Source organism: Odontesthes bonariensis, chromosome 20 (assembly GCF_027942865.1).
Source record: "Odontesthes bonariensis isolate fOdoBon6 chromosome 20, fOdoBon6.hap1, whole genome shotgun sequence".
Classification (NCBI taxonomy): Eukaryota; Metazoa; Chordata; class Actinopteri; order Atheriniformes; family Atherinopsidae; genus Odontesthes; species Odontesthes bonariensis.
In genome coordinates, this window is record NC_134525.1 from 25,751,644 (window position 1) to 25,773,278 (window position 21,635).

At 41.9% G+C, this 21,635-nt stretch overlaps 1 protein-coding gene across 1 annotated transcript in view; it reads left to right on the forward strand.

Annotated features, from left to right (window-relative positions):
- Positions 1 to 310: 310 nt before the first annotated feature.
- The window catches only part of vopp1b (VOPP1 WW domain binding protein b), a 39,631-nt gene continuing 18,306 nt past the window's right edge, over positions 311 to 21,635 (forward strand). Inside the window, exons 1-2 of the mRNA XM_075452731.1 lie at positions 311 to 531; positions 18,670 to 18,728. Coding sequence (XP_075308846.1) covers positions 481 to 531; positions 18,670 to 18,728 — 110 coding nt within the window. The 5' untranslated portion in view covers positions 311 to 480. The remainder of the gene's footprint in view (positions 532 to 18,669; positions 18,729 to 21,635) is intronic.

Here is a 21,635-nt window from a genome sequence, read left to right on the forward strand (position 1 = left end):
ACACATTATTAATATGTAGGTCTAATATAGGTTTAAGTTGAGATCAGCATTGTGCTTGTTGGGGATGTATCTGCACACAGTGCAGTTGTGCCTCTGAAAAATGAAAAATGAATGCGAGTAAGTCACCAAAGTGATGGAAACCATACTATATGTGTTCTGTGTGTTTATATATAGAGTGCTCTGTGTGTGTGTATGTGTGTGTGTGTGTGTGTGTGTGGTGGAGGGGTCTGAGGAAAATGGGCGTGGAATAAAGCAACATCACAGGCTGATGCAGCCTCCCGCTACACCATTAATCTCCGTCTGAGGACCGTCTGAGCTGCTCTCGGTTTGCTTTCTGTCCGATTCCGTCTGAGAGCGGCTGGCCCTGCGGGTGTCTCCAGCGGCGGGATGAAAGCGTCTTAGGGGAGCAGGAGCATCTCCTCCGCGTCTCTCTCCTCTCCACAAGCGGAGCCCGGCTTCCAGCCTCCTCTCGGCGGAGATATGAGGAACCCACTGGCCGGTTTAGCCTTGACATTGTGGATATTTTTAGAGGTGAGTGTTGCCTGCCATTAAATTGCAGCTGAAGTAACGTCAGACTTTCGACAAGATATTTGGTTAGTCAGAGATTTATCCTGTTTTTTTTTTTTGCGGGTGGGTTCATCAGTCCGCCGGCACGCAGCCTCCATAAGTAGCGCTCCTTATTGTGTTCACCCGCTTCAGTTCCAAACTGTCATCACCCCGACATCCCCTCGCTGGAAGCCCTAACTGCACCCGCCACGAAGGATAAATGTGGCTTTTCGTGACGCGCGTGACACCGCCTGTCAACTTCGGGATGCGAGTGACTCCTCCGGGACGCGAAAGCTCTAAAAATCCGGACTCGCACACGGCTTGACGCTGCGCCCATTTCCACAGATGCGTAGAACATGAGAATAAAAACATATGTAAGATAAACAAGAGGTTTATTTATTTTCTGGTGGGGTGATGATAGCTCATCTTAATGGGGGAGAAGAGGGACGCACATCCCCACTCTGCTTTGTTTGGTGGGAACACACAGAGGGGAGCTACCTGAGATTCCGTCATCCTTTGTCTTTGTGCTCAGACCCTCTCTCCCCCTCAGTAGGTCACTGGGCCTCTAGGACACACACTCACACAGGATAGGGAGATGAATAAAGACCCTTATCCTTTCACAGTTTATCAGCTTACTTAACCCTTCGCCTGACACCACTCTGTTGGCCACCCTTGATTTTTTTCAGAAGCCCATTTTAACTCCCAGCCAGGGGAATGTTTTTCTTTTTTTATTCGTTTCACATCATTTGGGTTTAAAGGATTATTCAGGAGGAGTAGAAGGGCTCTATTTTTATTAGACAGAAAACTGCTCTCACAATCCCTGTTACCTCTGACCAGTCCTGCACCACCGACCCGTGTGTCAGTTCATGTAATATTAACTCTTGTCATTATTATTTTATTTCATTTAGCTTACTTAGTGAGAACATCCATTTTGAATGTGAGCCTGCTGCCGTGGGGGAAATCACGCCCTCAGACTGATTCACTTTGATGACTGGTCCTGAGTTGTGTTGTGTTCCGAATCTTTGACCTCAGACAAAGGACACGCCGAAACTCCCAAAGCAGCACTTTAGACCCCGGGATGTTTTTCACAAGTTAAACTGTCCTAATGAATTAAACAAAACTTTGTTCATCACAAATGGAAACTAGGCGGTTGCAGTGTATGTTATAGTGGATCCAATGTGGGGTGGGGGGGGCATGAAGTTAAATGATAAGAAGAAATTGTAGTTATCTCTGTGGACGGGACCTTATAGCAGCAGAGCGGATGAAGCCTCTGGCTGAAAACACTTCAGCTTTGTACACCTTTAAGAATCATCTGAGTATTAAGGTCTCTTCATAGTCTTCAGTCTTTTGGAATATGCATTCAAACAAATTTCCGTACTGCTCAGATATTGCAAGGTTTTCATCCATCCACCCATATAAGGGCGGCAGAGATGCTCAGACTTTCCTCTACGAGGCCACATTCCTCCTGCTCTCTTGGGTGGACGCTGATTCTTTCCCTTTCTGGCCAACAGCTGTCATCTAACCAGCATACGAGTACCGTATGAGGACTTCTGAATCTGCGTTACACATACTTCATATGCAGATGATTGGGGGGAGTTAGTTATGCAGCTGTGTGTAATCACATCTCCTTGCTGCTAGGAAACCCTTGCAGAGAAAGGCAGTCAATGGTGGAGCTGTGCTTTGTTATCGTTGTCACTGTGATTAAAGGGGAACGAGCGGAAAAAAAACATTGATCTGGAAACGGAAGCGTCTGCACTCGCTTATTGCCAAAAATCAGGTTTGTGCAAAAATTCTCAGCATCACAAACTAAAAACAGCGTTTGATTTGGGCGTAAACACGAAGGAAGAAGCAAATGTGCAGACTTTCCCTCGTTCGGTTGAATTAGCTTTAATCAGCAGAACTGAAAGCGTTTCAGAAATTAAATTAAATGTGCGCATCGGTTCATTAAACATCCTGTGCCTGATTATTTCTACATTCAAACACTATTGCATGTTCAAATAGTCCTAATCATGCTTTCAAAGAGAAGCACAGACTCATTATTTGATGCAAACACGTGTGATCTTAAAGTGGGGAAATCCTCCTCAGCCCAACTCCAGCCACTCCACCGAATCTTTGCTGGAGCGATGCTCTCGCTGTCTGTCACCGGAGCGCCGCTCATCTTATTGTCTGCTGAAGGTCTCTCTGTCTTTAATCGGGTCATTGAACTGCGGCTCGGTTGGAGTGGGATCAGGTGATTCATTCAGCCAGTCAGAGAAACTCCAGCTCTTCACCTCCCCACTGCTTCAGCAGTATTTATAGGACTGTCAGAACAGTCTGTGTATTTCATCTATAATGCACTAAAGTGAAGTGATTATCATGCTACAGCGTTTCTGTGACCCTCTATTCACCCTGTTGTATCTGACGAAGCATTGCACCAGATTTAATGATTACCAGTTATGTTGCTGTAGTGCTGAGTATTGCAACTCGGAGGAGTAGCTTTAGACACACGGTCCATCGGGCGAGTGATCTTTATGTTTGGAAGTAAACGATCAGACGTATGTGAGGTGTTTGTGAGTTTGATATTTTGTCTTTAAAGGTAAGAACTCTGGAGGATTTCAGCTCAGCAAAAACTGGACTCTGAGAGCTTTAATGCAGTTAGCAGAGCAGTGTCGGCTCTACATTGTCAGCGGTGGCTCACTTTTCATTAGTCCATGTGTGTCATCCCTGAACACGCCAACACTTCCGAGCAGAAGATGCACAGACAGAGGAAGCAGCTGGTAAAAATCCCACAGGTAACAGGGAAGATGACTGAGCATCTGTGTCTCCTGTGCGCATCCTCAGAATGTGATCGCACTGTCTCCCATAGCCTCGCTACTTTCTGTTGCATTTCGTTGGGTCGAACCTGCTTGAATATTTTAGTGGTTTCTCTACGGCCTTTCAGAGTCATTATGTACACATGTTTATAAGGAAGGAAAATACAGCAACGATTACTGCTGCATTATTAGTGTATGAGACGTTTAGTTGTTTCCTGGTTTTATTATTTTCCTTTAAGCATCAGTCAGTAGTTTGGTAACAGTCTGTGGCCAGTAAGCCAGACAAAAACCTGCGTGTAAACTGGCTTTTTCTTGGACACGTTTCCAGCTGTTCAACATATCTTAGTCAGGTCTGTGTAAATATCACTGTCTGACTTTTTTTGCAAAAGGTCATAATGTTTTGTAGAGAAACAGAAAAGTGTCTTTATCAGATGCAGAATTGCTAAATAAAGAACACAAAAAGCGGCAGTTAAAAGACAGCAGTCCAGTGGTTTCAGAGGACAAGCAGCATCTCTAAGCAGCTTTTTTAGGCAGAGAACAAAGTCACACATTCAAAATGGGCAAAGACATCCTGAACTTCAATTATGGCAGATGGGAAACATCGTCATTGAAAAATTAAACTCTGCGACTTTAGGCAGTAACAGAGAGGTGTACGTAACTAGGTAAATACGAGTGGGGTCGATCCCACGGTTAAACTTGGTGTTCTATTGAACTTGCTCTGATTCCACGCCGACCACAGAGAAGCAGCGCTCCATATGAAGGATCCACGGTTTAGCCTAAACAGACCTGAGAGCTTCACAAGAGCCACGCGAGGAAGAAAGGAAGACTAAGACGTGCTAAGTGTTGATAACTGACTTTTCCCCGCAGTCACCTGAACTCAAGGTTAAAGGTGCCGTCGGCAACTTTTTTTTAGTCATTATTAGCTTGAACTGTCATGGGATTCTGGAAGTTAGGGTGACCAGATGTCCCGAAAAATTCGTGACAGTCCCGAATTCTAAGCTTTTGTCCCGAATCCCGAATCTGGCTGTACTTGTCCCGAAAATTAAACTTATGCCAAATAATTACTTTTTAACCCCAGGTAAAGTACACATCTCAAACTAATGCTACTGCCGTCTGTGCCACCTAGAGGCTGCTTGCTTGCGCAGCCGCAAATGTTAAGTGGCTGCGTGCTGCTACAATGTATCTATTTTGTTATCTTTAGGACATTCTAATTCCATTCCATTGCAACAGTAAGCGCGAACAATGACCGGCGCGAAAATTCACTTTCACTGACACACAATAGCTAGCGAACTGGCAGACGAAGAGCCACACCACCAAGCAAAAACACAAAAGCGACAATGCAGGTACAGGAAGGAATGGGAGGGCAAATATTCATGGCTTACAAATGCATTGACGGATGAATTTAAGGCGATCTGTAAAGTGTGCAGGAAGGAGTTTGGCGTTTCCCACGGTGGAGAATATGATGTTAAACTGCATGCTAGTAGTAAACTACACTGCACGAATGCCATAACAGTAGGAAGAAACACGCCAATCTCAATGAGATGTAACAATAATCAATGTTTGAATAGCGATATAGCCTACAATTTAATAGGCTATAATGCGTTTTGATGTTTTGTACGTTCAGTTCGTCATGTTAAAAGTTAAAGTTAATTTTAACTTTCATGTTAATTTTATGAACCCCGGAATTTTGGACTATGTACATTATACCAATGCACTGGAACTTGCCATGATATTACCGGAGTGTGCGTCTTTTATTGCAATTATACCCAATCTACACTAGAACACCGACGACAAAGCATTTTATTACTGTACATGTAAGTCAGCCCACCCGCGTGCGCGCGCCCCCGTCCCAAATTTCAGCCAACCTCATCTGGTCACCCTACTGGAAGTAGAATATTAAATAGGCTGTTTAGGAAAAAATCCCGAATTCTGTAGCTCCCTCTGAAGCCTGTAATCGTGCTTGCAAAAACCGAGCGCTCCCGGCTGTTTTTAACCAATCACGTTAGGGGGGAGGAATCGCTACCTGTCAATCACAGCTTGTGCACACGCTGTGTGAACTCGCGTGCACAACCTCGTCCACGAAGGGGAGGGGTTTGGGGGGCGGTTTGGAGCTTGGTAGAGGTTGGGGAGGGACCTGAAAGTTGTATCAGTTCGAATTTTCCGACTTTAGACTCGGAATTTTGAAAACCTGCCAACGGCAGCTTTAAAGAGGATTTCTGGGAAATTTGAAGACGGAGAAAGCCAAACATTCCAGATATCATAAAAAACTCTTTGGAACTTTGTCACAGGGTTCATCAGAATTTGTGGTGCTGTCACATTGCTGTGTGATTGACACTTGAATAGTTAAATGTTGTGTTTATTTACTGGATAGTTAGCTGAGTTGGGACCGAGCTGTGGGGTAGGGAACCAGAAGCAGTTTCTTAGGCCTCTCAGAATAATTGACTAAGAAAGGCTATGGTGTATACTGTTAAATCTGCAAATCCACTTTGAATGGATTTATGGTTCTGTGTTACTCCAATAGGTCACTTATGTAAAAGGTTGTCTTTACTTTTTCTTTACTTTTTATGATGGATCTGCTTCCAACCTGTTGGTATGCATCCTGATGTGGTTAAAGGGACAGTTCGCCTCTTTTGACATGAAGCTGTATGACATCCCATATTAGCAATATCATTTATGAACATTTTCTTACCCCCTGCTGCGTCCTGTGACCCGAGTTCCAGCCTCGTTTTGGCGTTGACGAAGGTAGTCCGGCTAGTTGGCTGGGGCTTAAAAAATAAAAGGTCTTCCTTCTCAAAAAATTAACGGTCTGCGTTCAAAAGAGTAATACATTTGCATCACAAAATCGTTCATCCATAAAAAAATCAGACCTCACAATCGCTTGGCGCTATTTTTGCCTCCCTTCATGTCAATGCGTACAGCTACCTGCCGACAGCCACACCTGTTACGGTGTTTGCTGCTCGGTCTGCACTTCGGTCTGCACGGTCTATACAGCCTGTAGTGATACGAAGGTAGAGAGAAATAGCGCCAAGCGATTGTGAGGTCTGACTTTTTCTGGATGAACAATTTTGTGATGCAAAATCTCTTTTGAACGCATTTTGTTTTGAGAAGCAAGACGCTTTATTTTCGGGACCCCAGCCAACTAGCCGGACTACTTTTGTCAACGCCAAAACTCGGCTGGAACTCGGCTCACAGGACGCAGCAGGGGGTAAGAAAATGTTCATAAATGATATTGCTAATATGGGATGTCATACAGCTTCATGTCAAAAGAGGCGAACTATCCCTTTAAGGTTAGTTCGTGTTTACCGGCTGTGTTAAAGTATTCAGAAATGTCTTATGAGGTGGCACTTCCTGCCCTCTCCATCTTTATTTCAGACAAAATTTCACAAAAGTACCCTCTTGAATTTTGGCCTCCCATCCCTTACCGAGTTCCAGCTGCTACCGTCAGGACGCAGATTTATAGTCCTGAGAACTAGGACCACACGCTATAGGAACAGCTTTGTCCCTGCTGCTGTCGCTCTTTTAAATAAAACCTAACACACTTTAGATTTATTTTACAATTTGTTTATTACTTAATTCTATTTATAGAAACCCTGAGCCTGGTTTCAACCTTTATTTATTGTTCCTTGCCTTGTGGGCAATATCTACTTTTATCCTGTTCAGTGAGCATTGTGAGTACCTGCCATGTCTGTCTTTGTATTGTCTTGACCTGTCCTCTGTCAAATTAATGTCTGTTAATAAGGTGTGGGAGATGCCTTCTCCTATTTTCTGCAGAACAAATCTACCTACGGGTACTAATAAAGTCAACTGAACTGAACTGAACTGAACTGAACTTTCGTGAATACAAGGTCAGGATATGGTAGAAAAATGTAACTAAACTTTAAAACTTGGGTTGAAAAACCTTCAGTTAAAAATACACTGTGCACAGTTATAGCTGTAACATCACAACTCTGCTCATTGAGTCTGATATTAAATGTTGCTGTGACTCAGGGCATCATGCAGTTTAAGCAAAGTTGCTTTCTGTTACACTCCATTATTTTTTAATTTGTTAATTGTCCATCACTTCTCATCCATGTATGTTCAGGTGATGTTGTATTGTAAAGAATAATTGTTGCATACTTATGTGAAATGCCAACACCTGTTCTTGATGGGTGTTGATTTAAATCATTCTAAAGATTGTTGTCTGAAATGCACATCCTTAGTACATATCATCAAATGTATGCACCTAATAAGTGCTTGTAGGTCTATACTGAAGTTGAAGACGGTATGAATTAACATCTACTGTGCTACAAAAAATTAGGACATTGCAGAAACTGTCATGAGTGCATTCGTGTGGACTGGGCAGGATTATTTTGTGTTTATATTGAAGAAGGCTGCTAACATCGCACAAGCTCTGATTAGATTCCATTTATCTTTCTCACTGCACATAATTCCATGATGTAACAACTTGCATGAACAGTTATTGATTCCAGAATAGTGTGTGGACATGTACGTTGAATTATGGGCTTGCTTGTGTGTATCCATGTATCGGCTAAAACATCATTAAGAGTAGCTCTTCTCATGCTTCTCAAAACAGCTCTGACCAGTCAAGGTGTGACAAAACCATCTGGGGGGTGTCCTGGAGTGTGTGGCATCAGGATGTTAGCTACATATGCTTTGGACCCTGTGGGTTGTTGGGTGGGGTCTCTGTGGATTGGGCTTGCTTCCCACAGATGTTATCAGGTTGGTATCTGGGGAGAACAGATGGTATAATCCTGGACCTGTGAAGGAAAAGTTCTGTAACATTGAACTGCTTGTTGTGAGTATACTCCATATTATCTACTGATGAGAGTTCATTTGTGTTATTCTTGTAGCAGTGTATATCACACCCTTCGCTGCTGCCAACGCTGTCTGTGACATCAGAAGCTCAGTAGTTTCCAGGCTACCGGGAGATTTTTCCCTTTCTGCTACAAATCTAACCCGTGAACTGTTTGTCAAATGCTCCACACGAGGAAAAAAAAATTCATTAGGAAGACCAGGCCATGAAATGTGTTTCTATTCAGCTCCGTTGTTTTGTGCCAACCTGAGACCGTACAAACTATGGTGAAGTGGTCTTAGGAAACTGAGAAATCTGTGGTGATACTTCAAGTCCACAGACAGGAATGCCCTCTGTGAGCCTCATGGAGATGACATCACCATAACATGAGTGTGTGACAGACTATTACTCTTTGCGGAGAGTATGATCCCCAAAGAACAATGAGGTGATTCCCCAACTCCAAACTACAGATACAGAAAAAAAGCTAGAAAACAAATTCCAGGAGAACAATGTGAAAGATGTGTGGTCAGGGATGAAAAAGAGGGATGAAAGGGGGTCGTATATAGAAAGCATAAGGAACTGAAGTTCATACGCTCTGTGTCAGCAAGCCAGGTTGGAACAGAAACTAAATGTGCAGATATCACTGTGTGCTTTTACATATAAATTGTGGAACATGCTACTCTTTACTATTGATGTTGTTGTGACTCAGCTGATTCCGCGACGCCGACTTGATGTGGTTGGATTGATAACATATGCATCCAATTCTTTCTATTTTCATAAAATAAGTTATCTTTATTTATTTTTTTACTTCACTTTACCAATTCAGACAATTAAAAAAGAAAAAAAAAGAGGTAGATTTTACTTACAAAAAAATCCACCCAAAATCAATTTACAATACTGGTTGGAACTGAAAAAAAAAAACAGGCCAAACACCTACACAGGTTGGATGTGGCCTGTCTTATCTCTCTGGTTTATAATAAGCACAGCATGCCCCATTTCAGTTTCACACCATAGAGTGAATTTTAACCTTCTATAACAACTCAAACCTTATAAACGTATAAAATTTCGAGATAGCTTTCAAGCTAGAATGCAGATATTTCCATTGGCTCACTTTGGCAGCAGATGGTTGTTTTCTCTGGCACTATATTTTCTCAACAGAAGAATGTCAGTATTGCGAATCGTCATACGAAGATATAAGAGATTTAGAGACAAAATATGAAAACCTATAAGAAAACTACCTTCTGATCAGGGAGTTTTTGCAGAAAATGGTGAAAAAAATACTAACAATTCAATACACTGATGGTGGTGGTCTTTTCTCTACCCCATCTTTCTAAGGGAGCTAGAATTTCATTTCTGTCATGTTTCTTTTGGATTTATCCTGAGCTCTAAGGTATTGTTCAGGGTAGATTAGAAAAATGAAGTCTGATTAAGTTTGAAATCTCCCTCCTTACTAGAGAGTCAGAGCTACCGCACTGGTGGCAGTTAATTTCACAAAAGCTGTCAAACCTGGAAGTGTGGCTCTTCTGTATTCACTCAAAATGTGTTGTTGGACTTTTCTACAAGTGCTCTTGTTTGTGCCTTGGAACATAGTCACTGTGAAGCAATCTGAGATGAATGGTTTATTGGAAACTGGAAGTACGCTTCAGCTGCATTTACTTAAAATCTGTTAAAGGAAAACATTTCTAACAGGTTGTGGGTGTCTTTTTGTGCCTTTGAACAAAACTGCTCTCTAACAATCATAGATGAACATTTTACACCCACCCCCACTAGAGACATTTTACCCTGAAACTCTTTCATTCCTGAAAAGGTTCATGTGATCATACAGCTTTTGTTGCACATGCCATGGGCAGACATTGTAACAACAGAGCACTAATGCATTCAGGCTGACTGGCAAATTATGAGATGTAGTTGTTGTACAGAATGCCTCTCACTTTCCTCTCTTCTACTGTGTGAACACAGATGATGTTCATTGGCTGACTGCTACTCTCTAATATTGGAGGCATTTGTGTGGTCAGCCGAGATCAATAAGACAGGAAGCAGAGGAGGCTGAGTGGGAGATGAAAAAAAGCGTTGAACTATAAAGGAGAGGAAGAGATAAAACAGAATGTTAGAATCAAGGAAAGTAGGATGTTTTTATAGAAAAGGGAATACGGATATGACTTTTGTAAAGGGAGATATTGATTTTGTTGACATTTATAATCTCTCCATGGCTATTTACCTGTCTGGTCCTCATGAATGCATCATTTATTCCTGTTGCCAATAAATCGTTACAACAGAATAAACTGTCTTGAAATCCAGGATAGAAAATAAATATTTTCAAATTTTGTGTGTCGTATGATCAAAATATCCTATTAAAGGGGAACTCCGGGGCATTTGAAGCGTGTTTCCATTGCTAGAGGTTGTCAAATACTGATAGTAGGACACAGAGAGGTGCGTATCTGCGCTCCCTGTGTGGAGATCGCTCTGTCCGCACAGCATGTCATGCGAGGCTAATACGTGGTGGCTAAGGGGCAAGCGCTAACCCTTCCACGTAAAACAACAACTTAAAACATTACAAGAATATTACTGGGCATGTATTGTTGTAATGTTTTAAATACTTGAACGCAGTTTTTCTAGAGAAGATAATTGTTTTGTATATGGGATTATTCTCCATCGACTCTTTTGGGCTTTCACATGCGCGAGCCTACAACCAGCCGGTGAGTGACATGCTGTTTATAAAGTTGTTTTGTAACGTCCCCATGCCAGTAATGTAAGAACCATGCATATGGTTTTGATGGTAAGGCTTGTGACTTTATTGTCGGATGGTTTATAAAGTGGTGTGACGTTTCTGCAGTGTGCAAGTTGTTGTTTTACGTGTAAGGGTTAGCGCTTGCCCCTTAGCCACCACGTATTAGCCTCGCATGACATGCTGTGCGGACAGAGCGATCTCCACACAGGGAGCGCAGATACGCACCTCTCTGTGTCCTACTATCAGTATTTGACAACCTCTAGCAATGGAAACACGCTTCAAATGCCCCGGAGTTCCCCTTTAAGAAAGTATTGTAACACATTTCAAGCCAGCAGTATTACAAGGCACTGGAAGTCTTGCATCCAAATCCATGGAAAGTAATGTTCCTCAGTGTCTGACTTGTGACAGAGGACATCCTCAGTGACGTGTTTCCTTTCTCAGCCCCAACTACGGCATCCTGCAACTTCAAAGGCATAAATGCATCGGTTGCACTGCACAGACCCTTCACACTACTTCCAAAGGTTTAGACTCTGACCTTTTGAACTATTCATCCTCTAAAAACCCATCCGTGGCCAAAACCCAAGTGAGCTGCAGTGGCAGGAAAGCGCATTCTCTGGTTACGTAATGGTCATTTTTGTCCCACGGGAGCACAGAGAGACAGTTTCCTCTGCTGTCAGCTTTCACTGGGCTGTAATTATGGAAAGACAATGAACAGAGCTGGATGGTGACCATTGCTGGCAAAGCACTGGGGACAGGCTAAGTGAAGTCTAAATGAAACTAGATGCATGGAAATGAAGTAAAAAAAAAGTTTAAAACATTGTTTATTTTTATGTTCCTGTTTATGCATTTGTAAGTCGCTTTTTTCCAAAGCGACTTACAAATGAGGATGTAATATTACAGCTAACATCAAAGCTAACAATAAGCTACATAGAAGGAAAACCTCTAGTCAGACTGTCTGAGGTGACAGTGTAGAAATAGAGTGCAGGCGTAGAGGGAAGTACAGAAAGAGAAAGGGAAGTACAGGGTAGGTGCTAGGGTAGGAGATGCTCTCTGAAGAGCAGGGCCTTCAAGAGTTTCTTCAAGTAGATGGGAGCCATTCCATTAAGCACTTTGTAGGCTAATATTAATGACTTGAATTTGATGCGGGCGGCTAAAGGTAGCCAGTGGAGCTCAGTCCGCGCCGTCGTGTTCTGGCCCATCTGCAGAAGTTTCACAGCACTGGAGACCAGTTAGGAGAGCGTTGCAGTAGTCAAGGCGGGAGATGACCATAGACTGCACCAGGAGCTGGGTGGTGTGTTGGGTTAGGTACGGCCTGATCTTTCCTATGTTTAACGATGCAAAGCGGAGCGATGGAGCGACAGAGGTAACATGATCTTTAAAGGTCAACTGGTCATCAATCATGACACCCAAGTTTCTAGCTACCTTTGATTGAGCAAGAGATAGGGATTCAGTTTGGATGCAGATGCTGTGGTGTGTGGCTGATTTGGCTGGGAAGAAGAGCAGTTCAGTTTTAGAGAGGTTTAGTTGGAGGTGATGGGCTTTCATCCATGTCAATATGTCAAAGAGACAGTCTGAGATTCGTCCTGTGGACGTGTGGTCGTCAGGTGGGAATGACAGATAGAGCTGGGTATCATCAGCATAGCATTGTTATGAGAAGCCATGTGATCGGATGATCTGGCCCAGTGAGGTGGTGTATAAGGCAAAGAGAAGAAGTCCCAGTACTGAACCTTGGGGGACCCCTGTGGCGAGGTGCTGCGCTGCAGAAGTGTGACCAAGCCAGGACACTTGAATGACCGACCAGTGAGGTATGATTCATACCAGGAGTGTGCTCTCCCTGTGATGCTCTTGCTAGAGAGTATGGACAAATGGATACCGTGGTTGACAGTGTCAAATGCAGCCGATAAGTCAAGCAGGATAAGTACTGATGACTTGGCTGTCACTCAGGCTTCTTTTAAGGGTTCTGTTACAGCCAACAGAACCATTTCAGAGGAGTGGTGACTTTTAAACCCAGAATGGTTTGAGTCAAGGAGGTTGCTATTTCTTTTTCATTTCTATATTTAAAAGTTGATCTTTCTTACATATACTGCAGGTTTGGTGTGACAACAAATCTATCATTATTTATTGTGTTTACAGTCATATCACCATGCCAGAAGTGACATTCAGTGAGTCATATGAGGTTGTTAGCCTGAATATCGTGTGGTGAGAGGCTCAAGGTTATTGGAATCAGAGGAGAGTGTTCTTTTCAGTGCGTGGGCTCTCACAGAAAAGACTTCAGTCGCACTGAGGCAAGAGACAGCATTTAACAGCAGCCAGTAAAGTGGACACACTGATAGAGAGAGGAAGGCAGGTGAATGGATGATACATTGAGTCATACCATTGTCCTCTGTCAAGTACATTCAATCCTTATGCTAGGGGTGCGCGATCTGACGATAGAAAATCGTGACTGGCGAGGAAGAGTGGAGAATCGCAGGCGATCTACCAAATTACAGAAACCGTATAGATCGCCTTTGCCAATCAGCGCAATGATTTATTTATTTTTTTTAATGCTGGTTCCCGCTGATGCGGCAGACGAAGGGCGTCCTTAACCTAACCGACCAATCATAGCGAACTTTCTTACACGCCTCCATGTCGTGTTTGTAAAAACTTAGAAAACGCATGGACAGCCATGGCTGAAAGCCAAGCCGACGAGCTGGTGAAGAAGAGGAAATCCGCCTCTGTAATTTGGAATTGGTTCGGGTTTTCTTCTACCCTAACCCACTGCTGCTGGTCCACATCAGGAATGGGAACAGCAGCAGCGGCACCAGCCACAGCACATCCATAGCGGCGCACGGGAGAAACTCACGGCCAGCTCTAGCACTCTCGGGTCGGATGAGGAAATCGCTAGCACGTAAGCTAACTACGGTGCAAGAGAAAAGGGATGCACCGCGACCGTGACAAACATTACACAGTTGAAAAGTATTCCTTTAGGGCGCTCTGGTGATGGCAGTGCGTGACTGTGGCTGCAGTAAATGAACATGCAGCGTTGCTCATCTGTTGCTAAATGGCATCATGAGGTGGAGTCAAGTCGTCATCAGTGGTTCGTTTTTCTATTTCCGGTTGCTTCACTCGCACTGTGTCAGATGTCATTAATTAGATCATTATTTTTCATCTTGAATTGGGTTACAGTTGAATTACAATGTGTTGATTGCCAAATTCTTTCTTTTACTCCTTAGCTCTTCTGTGGTTCAGCATGTCGACTTAACTCTACTGTAATTGTTTTGGGTTTTTTTTGGATGGAAGATCGTGATTAAAAAAATCGAAATCGTGATTTTATGCAAAAAAATCGTGATACAACATTTCCATATCGCCCACCCCTACCTTATGCTTATTTAATAAGTGGTTGATGTTTAAGCATTGTGTGAGTATTAGCAGTGTCATATAGATGAGTTTGAATGGCAAAGGCCTTACTGTGTTTACTTTTAGCCATTATGTTTGAGCCATGCCAGCAGCATGGTCCCAGTACTGACATGCAACAGTGTTCAACAAGCACCATAACACCAAACCAGGGAGTAAGACAGAAAGATATTTGAGGTTCAAACTAAAAAGAAATGATGAGACCATTTAAATTCTCGGATCACTGGGAGCTGGAATCAATAGATTTATTTATGAATGAATGAATGACAGTGATCTAATTAGTAGTGGAGGACAAACGTAACGTAGCTGTCAGAGAGGGTTCCTGCAACTCTTACCATTACAGCTGTCATCTACTAAGACAGAACTGAAAAAGAGCAGGCAAGGAGAAAAGTGAGCAAAGGGGGCAGGAGGTCCAGCTATCAGAAGTAATTATTATGTACCAACATAGCACAAATGTTAGGTGCCTCAGTAAGCTGGCTTATTGGTTTTGGTTATGGATAGCCGAACAAATGTAACCTCGTTCAGTGTGTAGTTACATGACTGTCCTCTGGTCTCCATGTCCTCTTACTTTGGTTTTTCTTTTGCATGTTATGATTTTTCTGTTTGACTGATTTGGCATAGATATTATTTAGTTTTCATGCCAAATTATATCCAATACAAGTGCAATACTTTCATATCGCTATTCAAAAGGACAGAGACAGCAAACTAATAGAACAGTGAAATGGAAATATAAGTAATTTAACTCTGCCCCCAGCAGCTTACTTAAACTAAAAACATATTTATGTTTTAATACCTCCCTGCTAAATACACGGCCAAAACCATTTCATATTTGACTAAATAAAACAGTAAGTGGGAAATGCAAAACTAATTGTCAAGGAGGTTAATTCTTTTCAAAACAACATGTGACAGAAAAAAAAGGAGTTCATTGTTGATGTTGGAAATAAATGCGGCTAATGACGTAACCACCGACCCACTGGTACATATTGGCATTGCAAAATGCTTGAGAAACACTACAGCATCTAAATTAACACGAGTAAAGTGGGGCATGTAATGAACTGCCAGTTGTGCCCTTTGATTTTTCTCCAACTGCCACCATCAGGTAAAAAGTTGAGTTGGTCGTCTACTTTAGATTACAACTAAAGGCCAACAAAAAGAGCCCCAAAAAGAGAGCTCTGGACTTAGAAACTCAACTTTGCGTTGAGTGCTAATGAGCAAATGTTAACAAGGTAACACAGAACATCCTGCATTGGGATCAGATCGTCCATGATGCCAATGCGTTTTATGACTAAATCTGATGTGGAAAATATCAACAAAGCTGCTCACACAACTGCAGACATTTACCATGATAATGTTTTTCGTTAGCACATGTTAAGGCCAGCGTGACAACAAAAGCAGAGTGACATCAGCACAGAGGATGTGAGGACATGCTTCCTGTATGCTGGAAAAGATTTTCCTGCAGTTATAGTGGAACACAGTGTGGACAAGCAAAGTGGATGTATATCGTCTTTGTTAGAATTTTCCTTTGTTAACCGTCATCACTCCATCACTCTAATGTGTGCGTGTTCCTGCCATTTTTTCTTTGACCAAGTGTCACTCTATGGTCCCGTTCTCCAGCAGCCGCCTGACAAATAACCTATTGTTGCCATTTCATGAGCCACCAAAACAGCTTGACCTGTCACGCCACCACTCTGCTCTGCTCTTCACTCGGCATAAGGGTGGTGGTTGGATGTTGTCATGTCCCGAACATCTTACTACCTGCAGGAGAGGCTTTCTACTGCTGTTTGGCTCTTCATTCACAACTTCCCATTATTCAAATCCGTTTTTCATATTTAGTGCCTAATTATTATGAAAGTATGAACATATTACACTTATTATAAAATTATATTCAATTTCAATTCAATTCAATGTTTTTTATATAGTGCCAAATTACAACAAATGTCATTTCAAGGCACTTCAAAGATACAATCCAATTCAAGACATTCAGAATTCATTAAATTCCAAATTAGTCCAATTCATATATGCAGAGCCAAGCTAAGGAAACCAACAAATTGCACCGAAACTTCTCTTTAATCCAATCTCCTATCCTGAGCATGCACAAGGCAATTGTGGAAAGAAAAAACTCCTAGCAGAACCAAACTCAGGAAGGGTGGAAGTCTACTTCCACCAGCTGAGGTTTAAGAGGACAGAAAAGAGGGGACAACAAGCACCATAACACCAGACATGGGATACCTGCTGAGAAAGAGCCCCCCAGCAGTCTAGGCCGATAGCAGGCTCTTTTCAGGCTTTTTAGAGATTTTTTTGGACAGCCCAATAATAAAGAATTACAGTAGTGCTGAAGTCTTGAAGTCCCAAATACTGTACATGGACCACTTTTTCTGCATCACTCTGAGAAAAAATGTTCCTGATTTTAACAATAAAAAGGTGAAAGAAGGCAGTCCTGGAAAGCTGTTTTATATGGGAGTCAAAGGATAGATTCTGGTCAAAAATAACTCCAAGGTTCCTCACTGTGGTACTAGAAGCTAAGGAAATGCCATCCAGAATAAGTAGCCAATATAACTAGACAGTCTCTCTCTGAAGCACTCAGGTCCAAAGGCAACAACCTCAGTTTTGTCTGAATTTAGGAGCAGAAAATTCTGAATCATCCAGATCTTTATGTCATTAAGACATGATTGTACTCTAATGAACTAATTGGTTTTATCTGGTTTCATAGATGGTTATAGCTGAGTATCATCAGCATAGCAATGGGAATTTATACCATGCTGTCTAATAAGATTACCTAATGGAAACATGTATACAGTATAGTGAAAAAAATTGGTCAAAGCACAGAACCCTGCAGAACTCCATGTCTTACTCTTGTGCACGAGGGATTTTCTTAATTTACAAGAACCAACAGGAATCTGTCAGATAAATGTGACTTAAACCAGCCTAATGGGGCTCCTTTAATCCCAATAACATGTTGAAGCCTCTGTAATAGAATGTCATGATCAATTGTATCAAATACAGCACTACGATCTAACAGGACAAGCACAGACACAAGTCCGCTATTAAAGGCCAAGAGGAGATCATTGGTAACTTTCACCAGTCTGTTTAGGTTTAGGCATCCAATCTACTTAGTTAGGTTTCAGAAAGGATCATGACGTCAAAGGATTTCAGATACAGTACACAGTATTTGTTACAGACAACCCCTCGGAGGCAAGAAATATCTAATCAATCTCTCTGTACCTTCTAACATCTGAAAAGTTGATTGATGGTTCTGTGATAGAGTCACACATTTCCTCATCAATCAATAAAGTATTCATCTGTCTAGGTCCACTAAAGCCTCGTTTCCACTATGCAGTCCGGTACAGGTCGGTTCAGAACAGTACAGGTCGGGTCGGGTCACTTTGGGGTCAGCTTTGCGTTCCCACTGTACAAAGGGGACCCTCAGGGGTGGGTGGAGTGCGTGCCGAAGCGTAAATAGCAAATAACAGCAAATAACAAATAACATCCATAATTTCAAACCACCTCCAAGCTTCTTCAGCTTAATGCCACACTGGCTCGCGGTCCGGTTGAAACCACTCTCTGCCATTTTTGCGGCAATCAGCTGGAAAACTTTTTTGTTTCGCACAGCACCATCGAGCTCCCGCTGCACAGCCTCCTCACCAACAATGGAGAGCAGAGCCTGGAACCGGTCCTGTGTGCTAGGTACCCCAAGCAGAAGGGTTACAAAAATGGTAACGGGTTCCATGGGACCGGTACGCTTTCGTGGTAGTAGAAACACTGAAATAAGCGAACCGTTGTGAACCGACCCGTACCGGACTGCATAGTGGAAACAAGGCTATAGTGCCTACTTCATACCCCACACAGATGGCGTATGCTGTTGTGAGCATTTCTACATGTGCAACATGAGCTGACCACTAAAATCTGGTTGTTTGGCAGTTTTTTTTTTTTATACCACTGTGTTTAGTTTCTGGAGTTCATCCAAAAGCAGCAGTTACTGGTCTACAAGTACCGTATATGCAACGCCCAAGCAGAAGCTAAGTCATGTTGACAGCATAGGGTATAGTTTGAAAAGATTGTGTGTACAGCCAAGAACCTGCAGATGGGCAAATTCAGCTAATTATGACATTAAGTTTCCATGGCAGAATATCTGTTATTGCATTTACAGTATGAGCAGACCAAATGTAATTACAGCCAGTTATATTTTTGTTTTAGAAAAGCATGACATTTGAGCAAAGCAATAGGCAAGGCGGAAACTCAAGCAAGTGGACCAGTCGCAGTAGGTGCAGTCAGTGTCACTGTGATGTGTCTTTACACCTGGCAGGCTCTGCATTGATCAAACACAGAAGCATGAATCATCTGTCCCGTGCAAGTGTTTCTTGTGTGTTCATTGTATAAGTTTTTAATCACTACTGCAATCTGTCTTCTCTCTTTTACAGTGCGTAGACGCTAAGAAGTACTGCTGGTATTTTGAAGGTGGATATCCCATCTATTTCATGTAAGTTTACTTGATTTCCTTTCATTTGTAATCACTTTTTAACCCAATGAACTTAAATCTTCCCACAAAAACCTTGGATTCAGCTGTTGTGGTCACTAAGCTCAGATGTTACTAGTTTTTTCTTGTTTGTTTATTTTTTTTTAAATATAAAAAAGCTCTGATACTGAAACTATTAACAAAGAATGCTCACATATAAGTCAGAGCAGCCTGATAATGACCTAGCGCTTCTGCACTTCTTTTTCTCAACAAGAAGCACAAAAACTACCATTAAATTCCATCCATCCATTTTCTATACCGCTGAATCCGTCAGTCGGGTCGCGGGGGGGGGGGCTGGAGCCTATCTCAGCAGTCAATGGGCGAGAGGCGGGGGACACCCTGGACAGGTCGCCAGTCCATCACAGGGCCACACGGAGACAAACGAGACAAACAACCATACACGCTCACACTCACTCCTAAGGACATACCATTAAATTACTCTTTTTATTAAAGAGGAAGCATTGTTGCTCTGAAATCTATCAGAGAAGGCTACTGGACCAGATTTATTTTTTTGTGAGCTTAAAGGCCTATTGGATATAGTACACACATCTAGAAGCGCAAATTTCTAATCCAACTTCATAACTCAGTGAAAAATATAAAAAGCCTGCCGTACTGCCCCAAATTGATTAGTCTCTCTTGGACAATTTTGGTAACATGGTAGACAGAGGAGGAGGGCAGTCTGCTGAGTCGTTTCTACACTGGCAGATAATGGCTTGACTGATAACTTTAACAACTGGATTAATTTCCTTTAGAATGCTCAGTCTACTGCATACTAATTAGATGAAATTGAGCATCTTCACTGAGGGACTACAAAGGACAATCATCTAAGCTTTTTAATATTTAATCTTGTTTTTGGGCCACTAGCCTCAGGTTTCAGCCAGGATGTCTGAAGAAATAATACTCTTGTTGTAGAGAAGGAACACAAAATGACCCTTTATGCTGCTGACTTAGTGATATATTTTACCAAGGATATGCCCCTGGGTTCACTTATCTCTGTTCCTATCTCATCAGGTCCCTCTCCAATGGGCACCCTCTAGTTTTGAATAGCAGTGAATGTATGTAACACCCATATATGGTTACTTGTTTAAGTACAGTTTCCTTCCTCGCCAGGACCACTGTAAAGCCCTTTTTAGAGGGAAGCTCACCTTGCTTCTTTCCTGCTTCTTTTTTTATGTTTGTGAAAATAAGATCATGCCAACACTAGTTTGTCTATTAATCGTCCCCTCCGTGTTATATAATCAAAGTCTAAGCTCCCCTATCTGGAGCAAAAGGAAGCCTGAACTTAATATGGATAAACTCCAAATCACTGGCTTAGATAAGGCTACAGAAATGCCAAATGTATATCCATATCCATGCAGTGCATTGGTTTAAATATGACCCAACTTCAGGTCATCTGACCTGACAGTCAATTCACTCCATGCAAATACCCAGTATGGAATTAGCTATTTACGTGATCTGATCAAAGGGGGATTTTATTTATCTTTTTGTCATTATGTCATTATGAAAATGCCACATTAACAACCAGTATTACAAGTTGAAAAAGCTTCACGTGTGAATCTCAAAGTTACTGAGCTACTGTGCTGAGGAGAGTTTGGGGTATGTGAGAAGAAACTTTGCTGTTTTAGGTGTACCGGGGGTAAAGGGAATCCTAAGTGCCTCCTCCTTGATCTCTGCTTGGAGGAATATTCTGCTCTTCTTCATCTGTAATGTTAGTTTTGATGATTAGTTTCATAATTAAAGTCCAATGTTATCATCTACTGCACCCCCTTAATGCCTCTCTTGCACATTATGTGAAGAATATATTGGACCTTCGCTGACATATTGAATATTATTTACCAGCCTAGCTGCTCTCTGCGCTTGTTTTTTTATTTTTTTTTTAACATTTTTATTTTTTTTGTGATTGCAAATGGTGATGGTTGGAGATGGAGACAATGCCCATTTTTCTCTTCTCACGTGCATATATGGTCAGGTTGTGCTTTTGTTGTTTGTATAAAACTTAATTCATATATTCAGATGAAAAACCCCCCAAAACAGTTAGTTTGAGAATTTCAGGGAGTTATTATGATGATTTAGCAAGTAAACTGCATGTTCATATTATCCTAACGTGAACCAGTCGCATCTGACTAATTTCAGACCTACTGGAAGGAGCATCTGCTCTGTTTAATGAGTTTAATGTAGTCTTACCCTTGATTCCTAAATACTTCTTGATGCCAGACCTAAAATGAAAAAGATGACTGATGGTTTATGACCCTCTTCTGCACTCAAGTCAAAAAGTAAAAGGGAAAGTTAAATTTGCATTTCAACCATGTCTTTACCTTAATGCCAAATGAGTTTGTTGTGTGCTGACAAAGTTCAGTTTCATGTCCTTTGGTGATTTACAGTAACTCAGGTCTGTGGTGGAATTATGCATTCACCTGCTATTTTCCTGCAGACTTTTTCCTGAAGATTCGTGGATTCTCTGGAGTAACTTTAAATTCTCTCCAGCCAATTTAAACAGTTTAGTCTGCTTACGCAGGAAGGACACATTATTGATTCCATATGGACAGTTAATGAGAGGTGGAAAACTTCATTAGGCAATTTATAGGTGTGTTTCTATTGGCCTGCTTTGTGCACATTTTGCACATAAAAAAGCTTGTGAAAAGAGAGCTGATGACATCAGGGACCATGTTCCAGAAATGACTTGATTTAGAAATAAATGCTACGGAGGAAAAAATACTATGTCAACTACTGATTTAAGTTAGAAAGAAAAGGAGACTTTTAAGGCCTCAGTTGAAGCAGATCCGTCATGAAAACTAGGATTTATACGTGGCTTAAATGTTCCTGGAATCATATGACACTGTTAAACAAGTTTCATTCAGTGCTTCTCTTTGG